Source organism: Carcharodon carcharias, chromosome 27, assembly GCF_017639515.1.
Source record: "Carcharodon carcharias isolate sCarCar2 chromosome 27, sCarCar2.pri, whole genome shotgun sequence".
Taxonomy (NCBI): domain Eukaryota; kingdom Metazoa; phylum Chordata; class Chondrichthyes; order Lamniformes; family Lamnidae; genus Carcharodon; species Carcharodon carcharias.
Genome location: NC_054493.1, coordinates 2,638,115 through 2,653,338, shown reverse-complemented (window position 1 = coordinate 2,653,338; position 15,224 = coordinate 2,638,115). Strand labels below are relative to the sequence as shown.

Sequence of the window (15,224 nt, the reverse complement as noted above, 5' to 3'; positions counted from 1 at the left end):
GAGAGAGACACACACAGAAGTGGGGAGAGAGAGAGACAGACAAGCGGAGTGAGAGAGAGAGATAGAAGTGGGGGGAGAGAGAGACAGACAGAAGCGGGGGGAGAGAGAGAGAGAGAGACAGAAGCGGGGGGAGAGAGAGAGAGACAGAAGCGGGGGGAGAGAGAGACAGAAGTGGAGGGAGTGAGAGAGAGACAGAAGTGGAGGGAGTGAGAGAGAGACAGAAGTGGAGGGAGTGAGAGAGAGACAGAAGTGGAGGGAGTGAGAGAGAGACAGAAGTGGAGGGAGTGAGAGAGAGACAGAAGTGGAGGGAGTGAGAGAGACAGAAGTGGAGGGAGTGAGAGAGAGACAGAAGTGGAGGGAGTGAGAGAGAGACAGAAGTGGAGGGAGTGAGAGAGAGACAGAAGCGGGGGGAGAGAGGGAGAGAGACGGAAGCGGGGTAGAGAGAGAGAGACAGAAGCGGGGGGAGAGAGAGAGAGAGACAGAAGTGATGTGGGGGGGGGGGGAGAGAGAGAGAATGTGAAGGAAATGATGGAGGGAGGGGGTTAGAGGGAGAGAGAGAGAGAGACTGAGGGGGGGAAGGTAGAAACGGGGAGGGAAGGGTAGAGAGAGAGAGAGAGAGAGAGAGAGAGGGAGAATGAGGAAAAGGGAAAGGTGGGTGGTGAGGGGGGGGGTGGAGGGAGAAGGAGAGCGAGTCGGACCGAGAGGGACTGACCACTCGCCTGCCCGCTGCGTGGGGAGGGGCCCTGGACGTCCAGCGGATCGGCGATGGGGAGACGCCCGCTCCGCGTCCGGCCTCGCCTCGCCTTGCCCCACGCCTCCGCGTTCTCCTCCTGGGAGGGAGCAGGAGGCCAGAAAGAAGATGTTGTTTTGAGAAGAGAGAAACAGACGGACTATGGCCCGAGTCAACTCCCGGGGGGGGGGGGAGAGACAGAGACGGAGGGAGTCTGTCCGCTTTCCTAGTTTCCCTTCAAGGGGCTGCTCTTTAATTTGTTCCCCCACCTTCGTCAATTTCGTCGAATCGGTTTCAACTCGAAGGAGTCGACACGGGGTTTGGTGGGGGTGGGGGGGGGGGTTGGGAAGTGGGTGGGGGGGGGTGGGTGGGTGGGGTGGGGGTTAATTTTTTCGTTAAATTATCCACTGGTAGGATGAGGGCGTCGCTGGTCAGGTCAGCACTTAGCACGCCCTCCACCCCCCCCACCTACCTCCCCTCCCCCACTCTCCCCCCTTCCCCTACCCCCTCCCCTCCCCCTCCACCCCCTTCTCATTGCTTCGTTCGTTTGGAGGGGGTTCTTGTGTGGAGAGTCGGCCGCACGCGTTGTGGGGGGGGGGGGGGGGGGGGGGGAGAAAGGGGGTCTAAGCCGTCGAAAGCGATTCGACGAAATTGACAGAGGTCGAGGAGCAAATTAAAGAGCAGCCCCTTAAAGGGAAACTGCGAAAGTGGACAGTCTCGGTCTCTCTCTTTCTCTGTGTGTGTCTCTCTCTGTGTCAGACGACAGGAGCCGCTGGAAGACTGTCCGGAAGCCAAGATTTACTCTCTCGCCCGGCCATCGATCGCATCGTCGTTTTTTTTTTAATGATGAATTGGGAGCTCACCCTGCACAGATTGGCTGCCTGCGGTCTCCTGAAGGACAATACAAGATGCGGGTGAAGTTATTCCGTTTGGGACTACTTTGGGGGAGGAGGGACCTTCCCCCCCAACCCCCCCCCCCCCCCCCCCCCGCCCACCAGCCGCACGGTGGTCGGTGGTCGGGGGAGGCCAGGGGTGCTTTCGAAAACGCCGGTCCTCCTCTGCTCTTCTCCGTGTCTTGACTTTTAATGTACAGTGTCCCACGATTGTATCTGATCACGTTTTTATTTCCACATTAAAACTGCCGATCGATCTGATTCCACCAACCCCGACTGTTGTCGTCATCGTGGTCCTGTCCTGGCCGCGCCGCACTTACTGCTCCTCGAGACCATCGGTCAACGCCTGGGATTTCCGCTGCTCACCCCCTGACTCCCCCACCCCCCCCCCCCAAAGCCTGTCCACCATCTACAAGGCACAAGTCAGGAGTGGGATGGGACACTCCCCACTTTGCCTGGATGAGTTGCAGCTCCCACGACACTCGAGAAGCTCGACACCGTCCAGGACAAAGCAGCCTCCCCCCCCCCACTCGATCGGCACCCCCATCCACAAACCTTCACTCCCTCCACCCACCGACATACAGTAGCAGCAGCGTGTGTACCATCTACAAGATGCACTGCAGCAACTCACCAAGGCTCCTTCGACAGCGCCGCCCAAACCCAAGACCTCTACCATCTAGAAGGACAAGGGCAGCAGACACATGGGGAACACCCACCACCTGGAAGTTCCCCCTCCGAACCCCTCACCATCCCGACTTGGAAATATATCGGCCGTTCCTTCACTGTCGCTGGGTCAAAATCCTGGAACTCCCTCCCTAACAGCGCCGTGGGTGTACCTACACCACACAGGGGACAAAATCCTGGAACTCCCTCCCTAACAGCGCTGTGGGTGTACCTACACCACAGAGGGGACAAAATCCTGGAACTCCCTCCCTAACAGCGCCGTGGGTGTACCTACACCACAGAGGGGACAAAATCCTGGAACACCCTACCTAACAGCACCGTGGGTGTACCTACACCACAGGGAACAAAATCCTGGAACTCCCTCCCTAACAGCGCCGTGGGTGTACCTACACCACAGAGGGGACAAAATCCTGGAACTCCCTCCCTAACAGCGCCGTGGGTGTACCTACACCACAGAGGGGACAAAATCCTGGAACACCCTACCTAACAGCACCGTGGGTGTACCTACACCACAGGGGACAAAATCCTGGAACTCCCTCCCTAACAGCGCCGTGGGTGTACCTACACCACACAGGGGACAAAATCCTGGAACTCCCTCCCTAACTGCGCTGTGGGTGTACCTACACCACAGGGGACAAAATCCTGGAACTCCCTCCCTAACAGCGCTGTGGGTGTACCTACACCACAGGGGACAAAATCCTGGAACTCCCTCCCTAACAGCGCTGTGGGTGTACCTAGACCACAGGGGACAAAATCCTGGAACTCCCTCCCTAACAGCGCTGTGGGTGTACCTACACCACATGGACAAAATCCTGGAACTCCCTCCCTAACAGCGCCGTGGGTGTACCTAGACCACAGGGGACAAAATCCTGGAACTCCCTCCCCAACAGTCCCGGCCAAATCCCACAAACTGGTGGTGGAGAGTGGGGTGGGGGGCGGTGTGGGTGGGTGGAAGAATTCCAAGATGGAACCAGGTGGGTGAATTATTCCGGTCCAGGGGATTTTTAAATTTAATTTAAAAAAAAACCCACAAAGGGCACCATTGGCTGTGGGGGGGGGGTGCGGGGGGAGGAATGGTGCTGAGGAGGTGGCAGGCGCTATGGAAATGCAGGGGGTTTGCTCCATGGTGTGGAGCAAGGGGGAGGGGCGAATTGATCTGAGCATGCGCAGTGGTCCGCCAAGGGCCATTTCTCTTCTCCCCCCCCCCCCCCCCCCACCCCGTCCTCCCTTTGCCCTCCGAGCGTGCGTTGCGCGCCAATTGGTTGGAGAGCTCGTGGAATGGGTGGGTGGGTGGGAGGGAGGGAGGGTGTTTGGTGTTCACGGCGGTGCCTCTTGCCCTCCCTCCCTCCCCCTGATTGGCAGGGACCCATGTCAATTAGAGGCGTGCGTGTTGCAGGTCCGGCGACCCCATCCTGATTGGCTGGAACCCATGTCAATCAGATGGTCGGGTGCCCGAGGGGGTGGATGGGATGTGGGTCACGTGATCAATTATCTATGAAGGACGGTTTAGTCACGTGACTACCTCCTCCACCTCCTCCTCCTGCACCACCATCGCCGCCGCCATTTTCAGGTTGAGACGCCGGCCGGGGAAGTGCGGGGATGGGATGACGTGATATGTTGGGGGGGGGGGGGGGGGAGGGTGTCGGTCGTAGTATTTTACATTTATTCTGTTGCCTCTATTCATCTCTCTTTCCTCCTCCCGAGCCCGGTCGATGCCCCTGCCGCTGTAAATGTGAGTGGCGCCGGCCGCTGGCAAACGGTCAAGGAAACCTTTGCTACCCAGACAGCGCCGCGCGCGGTGGGTGGGAGAGAGGGCTGGGAGGTGGCGCGCGCGGTTACCCAGCAACTGCGGGAAGGCGCAGGCGCGGTGGAGACGACGGGGGTGGGGGGGGGGGGGGGGGCGTGGGGGGCCGTCTAGGCGCAGGCGCGGCGGCGGTGGAGTCAGCGCAGGCGCAGTGGCAAGGGATGGGGCGAATGAATGGGACCAGTAGTTTAGTGACATGAGTTTTGGAGGGTGTGGGTTGGGACCTGGAATTTAATTGTTTGACCAGACTGGTTAAAAACCCTCATCTCAGCTTAAAAAAAAACATATTTATCTCTCTAACTATGGCTCAGACGTGCAATAACTCACAGGATTGGCCGAGCCGGGCATCGCAGACCAGCCACAGCACAGAAAGATCCCACTCAGCCCATCGTGTCTGCCCCGTCTCTCTCCGAGTGAGCAAGTCCGGCCGCTTCCTGCCCACCAACCCCCCCCCCCAACCACCAACCCCGCTCCTTAACCAGGACACTCGGATCCCTCCGCACCGCGCAGCCCCTCTCCGTTCAAATAACATCCCCGCTTTGTCTACCCTCCCCCTGCACCAAAGCGGACGAGTTCGCCATTCCCACACGTTTAATCCTCCGCCTGCCAATTTTTTTTTGCCCGCTCACTTAACCTGCCTCTCTCTCTCTCTCTCTCTCTCTCTCTCTCTCCCTTTGCAGAGCCTCTGCCTTTCTCTTTTACAACTCACCTTACCGGCACCACCAGCAGTACATTCGGTACCTTCGCCCAAGTCATCGATACAGATCGTTACCCCCACCCCCAACCCCCAACTACACCACGCGCCCAAGCTCAGCACATCTACAGGTTCCCCTTTATCCGCTCTTTGCTTGTTACGAAAGCTGAGCCGGTGGGTGGGGGTGGTGGGGGTGGAGGCGGAGTTGTGGGAGGACAGGACGGTCCGATCCTTCCCCCTGAACCTTTCTCCGACCTCTCTCCGCAGGGGCCAGGCTGCTGAGAGGGGAGGATCGAACGAGACGGGAAAAGCTCCTGGGAAGTCGAGACCCGGCGAGGGAGCCCCCATCCCCCGCCCAGGGCCTTCGGGAGCCGGGGGTGGGGGGGGGGGGCGTGGGGGGGTGGGGTTGGGAGAGGGGTGTGCCGGTGGCACAGACAGGCCACACACCTGCCCCACCTGCGGGAGGGGGCTTTGCCCAGGCCTACACCGTGCGAGCCCACCAGCTCGTCCACAGCGAGGAGAGGCCCTTCCCCTGCCCGGACTGCGGCAAAGGGTTCACCAAGCAGCGCCACCTGCTGCGGCACCGGCGCGTTCGCTCCGGCAAGCGGCCCTTCGCCTGCCCCGCGTGCGGCAAGGCGTCGGCCCAGTCCTCCCACCTGCGCACCCACCGGCGGGTCCACGCCGACGAGGCACCACCCTGACTGATACAGCGTTCACCCCCCCATCGTCGCCGCGGCGATCTTCGGCAAAACTGGGGGCCAGCGGGACTCGGCGTTGGGGGGGGGGAGGGGTGGGGGGGGTGGTCGATCATCTCAGCTCCAGGACATCATCGCAGGTGTTCCTCAGGGTTAGTGTCCTCGGCCCAACCATCTTCAGCTGCTCCGTCAATGACATTCCTCCCACCTTAAGGTCAGTAGTGGGGAGTGTTCGCTGATGGTTGCACAATGTTCAGCACCATTCGCTCCTCAGATACTGAAGCAGCCCCGTGTCCGAATGCGGCGAGACCCTGGACAAGCCTCGGGTTGACAAGTAACATTCGCACCCACACAAGTGCCAGGCAATGACCATCTCCAACAAGAGAGAATCCAACCATCGCCCCCCCTTGACACTCGATGGGCATCACCATCGCTGAATCTTCCCCACTATCAACATCCTGGGGGTTACCATTGACCAGAAACTTAACTGGACCAGCCACTTTTTTAATATATTCGTTCATGGGACACAAGCGTCATTGGCTAAGCCAGCAGTTATTGACCACCCCTAACTACCCTTGAACTGAGTAGCTTGCTAGGCCATTTCAGAGGGCATTTAAAGATTCAACCACATCGCTGTGGGTCTGGAGTCACATGTAGGCCAGACCAGGTAAGGACAGCAGATTTCCTTCCCTAAAGGGCATGAGTGAACCAGATGGGTTTTTTTACAACAATCGACAATGCTTCTATGCTCCCCATTAGGCTTTTAATTCCAGATTTTTATTGAATTCAAATTCCACCATCTGTCATTGCGAGATTCGAATCCAGGTCCCCAGGGAATCACCCTGGGTCTCTGGGTTACTACCATCACCTCCTCTTGTGTGGCTACACACACAGGTCAGAGGCTGGGAATCCTGCGGAGAGTGACTCACCTCCTGACTCCCCCTCAAAGCCTGTCCACCATCTACAAGGCACAAGTCAGGAGTGGGATGGGACACTCCCCACTTTGCCTGGATGAGTTGCAGCTCCCACGACACTCGAGAAGCTCGACACCGTCCAGGACAAAGCAGCCCCCCACTCGATCGGCACCCCATCCACAAACATTCACTCCCTCCACCCACCGACGCACAGTAGCAGCAGTGTGTGTACCATCTACCAGATGCACTGCGGCAACTCGCCAAGGCTCCTTCGACAGCACCTTCCAAACCCACGACCTCTACCATCTAGAAGGACACGGGCAGCAGACACATGGGGAACACCCACCACCTGGAAGTTCCCCCTCCGAGCCCCTCGCCATGCCGACTTGGAAATATATCCTTCACTGTTGCTGGGTCAAAATCCTGGAACTCCCTCCCTAACAGCGCTGTGGGTGTACCTACACCACACAGGGGACAAAATACTGGAACTCCCTCCCTAACAGCACTGTGGGTGTACCTACACCACACAGGGGACAAAATCCTGGAACTCCCTCCCCAACAGCGCTGTGGGTGTACCTACACCACAGGGACAAAATCCTGGAACTTCCTAACAGCACCGTGGGTGTACCTACATGACATGGACAAAATCCTGGAACTCCCTCTCTAACAGCGCTGTGGATGTACCTACACCACAGGGACAAAATCCTGGAACTCCCTCCCTAACAGCGCTGTGGGTGTACCTACACCACAGGGACAAAATCCTGGAACTCCCTACCTTACAGCGCTGTGGGTGTAACTACACCACAGGGGACAAAATCCTGGAACTCCCTCCCTAACAGTGCTGTGGGTGTACCTACACAACAGGGACAAAATCCTGGAACTCCCTCCCTAACAGCGCTGTGGGTGTACCTACATCACAGGGGACAAAATCCTGGAACTCCCTCCCTAACAGCACTGTGGGTGTACCTACACCACAGGGACAAAATCCTGGAACTCCCTCCCTAACAGCGCCGTGGGTGTACCTACACCACACAGGGGACAAAATCCTGGAACTCCCTCCCTAACAGTGCTGTGGGTGTACCTAAACCACACAGGGGACAAAATCCTGGAACTCCCTCCCTAAAAGCGCTGTAGGTGTACCTACACCACAGGGACAAAATCCTGGAACTCCCTCCCTAACAACACTGTGGGTGTACCTACACCACAGGGACAAAATCCTGGAACTCCCTCCCTAACAGCACTGTGGGTGTACCTACACCACAGGGGAAAAAATCCTGGAACTCCCTCCCTAACAGTGCTGTGGGTGTACCTACACCACAGGGACAAAATCCTGGAACTCCCTCCCTAACAACACTGTGGGTGTACCTACACCACAGGGACAAAATCCTGGAACTCCCTCCCTAACAGCACTGTGGGTGTACCTACACCACAGGGGAAAAAATCCTGGAACTCCCTCCCTAACAGTGCTGTGGGTGTACCTACACCACACAGGGGACAAAATCCTGGAACTCCCTCCCTAACAGCGCCGTGAGTGTACCTACACCACACTGGGGACAAAATCCTGGAACTCCCTCCCTAACAGCGCTGTGGGTGTACCTACACCACAGGGACAAAATCCTGGAATTCCCTCCCTAACAGCACTGTGGGTGTACCTACACCACAGGGACAAAATCCTGGAACTCCCTCCCTAACACCGCTGTGGGTGTACCTACACCACAGGGACAAAATCCTGGAACTCCCTCCCTAACAGCGCTGTGGGTGTACCTACACCACAGGGACAAAATCCTGGAACTCCCTCCCTAACAGCGCTGTGGGTGTACCTACACCACAGGGACAAAATCCTGGAATTCCCTCCCTAACAGCACTGTGGGTGTACCTACACCACAGGGACAAAATCCTGGAACTCCCTCCGTAACAGCACTGTGGGTGTATCTACACCACACTGGGGACTGCAGCGGTTCAAGAAGGCAGCTCACCCCACCCCGATCTTCTCAAGGGGGCGATCAGGGGATGGGGCAATAAATACTGGGCCCGGCCAGCGATGCCCGCACCCCATGAAACCCCACCAGAAGAAATAGACCCTCCCCACCAACCCTACCAAATCCTGTACTCACCCCATGCAAATTGGCCTCACTGTGTAACCCGGAGCTGGCTATTGCAGCTCTCGTTCGAGGGCGAGCAGATCCTTCCTGGGCTCTGGTGAATAGCTTGCTGCCTGCAACATTCGGAGATTTGTCTTCTTTGTGATGGTTTTGTGGTTAGCCACACGCAGGCCTGAACCCCTGTCCGTGTCAGCAGTTGCCAATGTTTCCCACGACTGGGCTTGTACGTGCCAAATAAATGGGTGATGTGTGAAATGCCGTCTCTGTGGAGTCCCTGATGTCTGTGAAGATCTAGGCAGGGCTGCAGGAATGGTTTACCACTGACCGATGTGTCCTGTCTTCTGTGTCTGCTCCTCGTCCCAGCGATCTCTGTAACCTCCTCCAGCCCCCTACACCCCTCCCTATCTCTGTAACCACCTCTATCCCCTACACCACTCCCTATCTCTGTAACCTCCTCCAGCCCCCCTACACCACTCCCTATCTCTGTAACCTCCTCCAGCCCCCCTACACCCTTCCCTATCTCTGTAACCTCCTCCAGCCCCTACACCCCTCCCTATCTCTGTAAACTCCTCCAGCCCCGACACCCCTCCCTATCTCTGTAACCTCCTCCAGCCCCTACACCCCTCCCTATCTCTGTAACCACCTCCAGCCCCTACACCCCTCCCTATCTCTGTAACCACCTCCAGCCCCCCACAACCCTCCCTATCTCTGTAACCTCCTCCAGCCCCTACACCCCTCCCTATCTCTGTAACCTCCTCCAGCCCCCTAGAACCCTCCCTATCTCTGTAACCTCCTCCAGCCCCGTATGACCCTCCGAGATCTCTGTGCTCCTCTGATTCCGGCCTCTCAATCATCCCCCGATTCCCATCTCTCTACCATTGGTCCCCTGCCTTCAGCTGCCTGGGGGGTGGATTCTAAGCTCTGGATTCCCTCCCTAAACTTCTGGCGCAAAAATAAAACAGGAAAGGTGGCTCAGCCATGGCTTACAAAAGAAATTGGGGATAGTATTAGATCCAAAGAAGAGACATATAAAATTGCCAGACAAAACAGCAAGCCTTAAGGATTGGGAGCAGTTTAGAATTCAGCAAAAATGGGCAAAAAGATTGATCAAGAAGGGGAAAATGGAGTATGAGAGTAAACTTGCAGGGAACATAAAAACTGACTGTAAAAGCTTCTATAAATATGTGAAGAGGAAAAGATTAGCGTAGACAAATGTAGGTCCCTTACAGTCAGAAAAGGGGGGAAATTATAATGGGGAACAAGGAAATGGCAGAAGAATTGAACACATAGTTCGGTTCTGTCTTCACAAAAGAGGACACAAATATTTTCCCAGAAATGTTAGGGAACCAAGCGTCTGGTGAGAGGGAGGAATCGAAGCAAATCTGTATTATTGTTTTAAAATGGCGCTAGAGAAATTAATGGGGTTAAAGGCTGATAAATCCCCAGGGCCTGATAATCTACACCCCAGGAAGTGGGGTGCTAAAGGAAGTGGCCCTGGAAATATAGGATGCCTTGGTGGTCATCTCCCAAAATTCTCTAGACTCTGGAGCTCTTCCTACAGATTGGAAGGTGGTAAATGTAACCCCGCTATTTAAAAAAGGGAGAGAAAAAAGCAGAGAATTACAGACCAGTTTGCCTAACATCAGTAGTGGTAGGAAAATGGTAGAGTCTATTATAAAAGACGTGGTAACAGAACAGTTGTAAAGCATTAACAGGATTAGACAAAGTCAGCATGGGTTTATGAAAGGGAAATCATGCTTAACTAATCTACTGGAGTTTTTTTGAGGATGTAACGAGTAGATTAGATAAGGGAGAACCGGTGGATGTGGTGTATTTGGATTTCAAGAAGGCTTTTGATAAGGTTCCACATAAGAGGCTTGTGGGAAAAATTAAAGCACATGGGATCGGGTGTCATGTGGTGGCGTGGATTGAGAATTGGTAGACAGACCGGGAACAGGGAGTGGGAATAAATGGGTCTTTTTCCAAAGTGGCAGGCAGTGACTAGTGGTGTACCGCAGGGATCAGGGCTTGGGGCCCCAGCTATTCATGTTGTACGTATAAATGACCTGGATGAGGAAACCAAATGCAATATTTCCAAGTTTGCTGACGATGCAAAACTGGGTGGCATTGTGAAGAAAATGCAAGGAGGCTTCAGAGTGATTTAGACAAGTTGTGTGGGGGCAAACACATTGGAGATGCAGTACAATGTGGATAAATGTGAAGTTATACACTTTGATGCAAAAAACAGAAAGACTATTATTTAAATGGTGATCTATTGGGGAATGTGGATGTACAAAGGGATCTGGGTGTCCTTGTACACCAGTCACTGGACGTAAACAGGCAGGCGCAGCAAGCAGCGAGAAAGGCAAATGATATGTTGGCCTTCATTGCTAGAGGATTTGAGTTCAGAAGTCAGGATGTCTTACTTGCAGCTGTACAGGGCCTTGGTGAGACCACACCTGGAGTATTGTGTGCAATTTTGGTCTCCCTACCTAAGAAAGGATAGACTTGCCATAGAGGGGGTGCAGCGAAGGTTCACTAGGCTGATACCGGGGATAGCAGGACTGTCCTGTGAGGAGGGATTGGTTCGACTGAGCTCTGTGTTCACCAGAGTTTAGAAGAATGAGAGGGGGTCTGATTGAAACATGTGAAATTCTAACAGGGTTAGACAGAGTGGATGCAGGGAGCATGTTTCCCCTGGATGGGGAGTCTAGAACCAGGGGCCACAGTCTCAGGATACGGGGGAGACCATTTAGGACTGAGATGAGGAGACATGTCTTCACTCAGAGGGTGGTCAACGTGTGGAATCCTCTACAACAGAGGGCTGTGGAGGCCGGGTCACTGAGTATATTCCAGAAAGAAATTGATCATTTTTTGGGATATTAGGGGCATCGAGGGGTATAGAGAGAAAGCAGGAGTATGGCGCTGAGGTAGAGGGATCAGCCTTGATTCAATGGAATGGTGGAGCAGGCTCCAAGGGCCAAATGGCCTACTCCTGCTCCTGCTCCTGCTCCTAGCTTCTACGTACTTTTACCTATCTCGGGGAAGGAAATCGGCCATCCTTTCCCAGTGTGAGCCCGGACCCACAGCAAGGTGGCTGACTCTGGAACGGCCCTATGAAGTGGCCAAGGCACCTCACCACCGCCTCCTTGTGGTCAGCCAGGGATGGTCAACGTCCACCGACTTCGCCAGCGATGGCCCACATCCCGCGAACGAATGTAAAGGCGCCGCCTAGATGCATGGTGTGGTTGCTTGTTTCGTTCGGCTATGTTGGCAAGTGAATGATGCGGTGATTTCTTGAGCCTGGGACGCTCTCGCCCGGTTGTTGTGGTGGGTGGATGGTAGGCACCAAGATACCCAAATCCCAGAGGGAAACTTGAAGCAGCTGCCACAACTGTTTGCAATTTGTATTTATTTCGAGATGGGGGTTTTGAACTGAGTAAAAAAGCCAACGAGTCTCATAGGTTTCTTAAATCAAACCTTCATTAAAAGTATTTTTTAAATGATTTTGAGTACGTACATAGGTTTACAAATTACTATGATAACTTCTAGCTCCCCAGATTAATCTAATTCCCAGTTACACCTCTGTTAAAAGGCAACAGTAAAAACACAGATATTTCTAAAAGACCCAGGCAAAGTAACACGATACCCAGAACAGTCGAATTCAAAGTGAGTTTTCTTAACTTCCGTTTCTTTAGACAGCAGCTTGAGGCTCAGATGCTGGAGGCTTTTCACGCTTGTTAGATCTTAAAATGCCCTCCCTTGCACACAGCCTTCTCTCCTTTGTGCATATTTTCCTCTTTGAATGCAAATTCCCATTGTTTCACTTTGCCTTTGGACTTTACCTCTCTAATAATAAAAATCTATCAAAGTACCAATTTTACCAGTCATCTTTGGGAAAAGTAAACACACTGTTTCTTCACTTCTCCTAGCTTGGTGAAACATTTCACCCTCTCTTTTGAATTCAAGCTAGCCTGGTTTGTTTAAAAAATGCAAATGTTCCCTTTACGCCTCACATTCTGCAACTTCACCCATGTTTACCTACTTAACGTTTGAAACCTAGTTCACCTTCTGATACATCAAAGCCTTCAGAGCAGCTGCCTTTAATTCAATTAAGTCCCACAGGCACAGACAGAGACACAGACCCCACTATTACCCTGCGATAAATTCCAATAACATTATGAAAATTATTATATCCTCCTGACACCCGGGTATACTGTGCGTCTCGACCCTTGATGCCATCACCCCTTGCACACATCCTTCTCCATCTCCAGCCTCCCCCTTCCTCTGCAAGGATTTTGACTGTGATGCCCCCGCCATTTCTCATCTGCTTAACCGACACCCAGTGAACAGAAATTTCCTCCAATTAAACATCGGGAAGACCAAAGCCATCGTTTTCGGACCCTGCTCCAAACTCCGTCCCCGGGATACGTAGGAACGTAGGAACAGGAGTGGGCCATTCAGCCCATCGAGCCCGCTCCACCATTCAGTACGATCGTGGCTGCTCACCCACTTTGATACCTTCCCCCACACATTATCCCCATAATCCTTTATGTCACTGGGTATTTAAAAATCTGTCAATCTCTGCTTTAAACACACTCAATGACTAAGTTTCCACACCCCTCTGGGGTAGAGAATTCCAAAGATTCACAACCCTCGAGAGTAAATAAAATTTCTCCTCATCTCGGTCCTAAATGGCTCCCCCACCTTATTTTGAAACCGTGTCCCCTGGTTCTAGGCTCCCCAGCCAAGGGCGAACGTCTCACCTGCACCTACCCTGTCTGCCTCTTTACGTATCCCGTAGCTTTCAGTGCGACCACCTCTCGTTCTTCAAAACTCTGGGGAGGACAGGGGCCCAGTTTCCCCCCCCAAACACCCTCCGCAGGACAGTCCCGCCCGCCATCCCAGGGAACAAGTCCGGTGAACCTTCCCAGCGCTCGCTCTGTGGCAAAAATATCCTTCCTGAGGTGAGGGGACCAAAACTGCACACAGTTGCTCCAGGTGCGGTCCAACCAAGGGTTAGAGACGATTAAAGTAAGACTTCGCGACTCTTGTACTCAAACCCTCTTGTGACTCCATTCCACTCCCTGGAGACAGTCCGAGGCTGACAGAGTCCGCTGGTAACTTTAGCGTTACATCGGATGCCAAGGTGAGCTCCTGATCGCACATCCACGCCCGTCACCAAGGCTGCCTACCTCCATCTCTGGAATACAGCCTGACGTGGAGCCCAGGGCGAGACCATTTGGCCCATCATTTCGGTGGCTGACCCGCCAAATTCACATCGTTTCCCCCCCACCCCCCCCCTCCACCCGGCTCCTGCCTCCTAGCCTCGTGGGGCTACAGCACTTCCGAGAACACAGCCAAGTGCTTTTCCAGCCGCAGCCTGATTCTTAATCCTGCTGCGACCCCTGACTTTTTCTTGCCGAGCACCTTGAGCCTGTGTCCTCCGCTCGCCAACCCTTAATGCCTCTGGAAGCAGTCGCTTCCAATTTACTTGGTGGAATTTCTCCTTGACTTCGGACACCGCTGCCCAGTCTCCTCTCAGCTCTCTCTGACCTGGAGAAGCCTCCTCGGAGAAGAGAAGGTTCGGGAGGAGATTTGATCGGGGTGTTCAATAAACCGCGAAGGGGAGTGGGCGGGTGGATGGTCTGGGAGCAGAGTTGACTGGGAGAAACCGTTCCCGTTGGCAGGAGGTTGGAAAACCCGGCGAGACGCGTGGGCTTAAGGCGGTCGGTAAAAGGAGCGAGGGTCACACACGAGGAGAAACCTTTTTCTCCCGCCTGGAAGGGGTCAGGAGTCTGGAAGGCGCTGCCTGAGAGTGAGTGTGGGGGAGCCAGGTTCAATCAAAGCTTTCAAGAGGGAATCGGATTATTATCCAAAAAGGAAGAATATACGGAGTTCTGGGAAGAGGGCAGGTTGGGGGGCGGGGGGTGGGAAGTGGGACTAGGTGAATGGCTCCTTCTGAGAGCCAGCACAGTATAGATGGGCTGAATGGCCTCCTTCCGTGCTGTAAGCACTCTGTGATTCTGAAGATTTTAATTTTACATTGCATCGTATGCGAGACCGCTTCCTGTTAGCGAACCAATCCTCCATCCACGTTCCTGTGTTACCCCCGACACCATGAGCTCTTATTTTGCGCAGCAAACTTCGATGTGGCGCCTTGTCAAATGCCTTTGGGAAGTCCAAATACACCACATCCACAGGTTCCCCTTCATCCACCTCGCGCTCATAGCTTCCTCACAGAGATATGATAAATGAGTCAAACATGATTCCCTTCTCGCAAAACCATGTTGAGTCTCTCCCTGATTGTAGCACGGTTTCAGAAATTACCTCGTTAATCCCGGACTCCAGCGTTTTCCCTACCATAGATGTTAGGCTGACCCGTCCTTTCTGTCTGCCTCCTTCTTTGAACAGAGGGGTCACATTCGCTACTTTCCAATTCCGCTCGGCTCCTCCCAGAACCTGGGGAGTTTTGGAAGTTCACATGCGACACAGCTTCCTACTCCCGGCAGCTACGTAAGCGAAAGAGCATGGGAGCTTCTTCCATCCGCTATCCCTAGCACCGGACTACAAGGTGCATGCAACAGTGCATCTTGCGACACTCAGGGACTCCCTGAGTGAACTGCAAAGCACCACTGCCACCCATCAACTGTGTCTCGACTCCTCACAATTTTGTACACCCCGGTTGAATCGGTAAGAGACACGCGA

General features: G+C 54.2%; 1 protein-coding gene across 1 annotated transcript in view; it reads left to right on the top strand.

Annotated features, from left to right (window-relative positions):
• The window catches only part of LOC121270117 (zinc finger protein 16-like), a 120,827-nt gene extending 115,321 nt beyond the window's left edge, over positions 1 to 5,506 (top strand). Inside the window, exon 4 of the mRNA XM_041175432.1 lies at positions 5,073 to 5,506. Coding sequence (XP_041031366.1) covers positions 5,073 to 5,506 — 434 coding nt within the window. The remainder of the gene's footprint in view (positions 1 to 5,072) is intronic.
• The last annotated feature ends 9,718 nt before the right edge of the window (positions 5,507 to 15,224 follow it).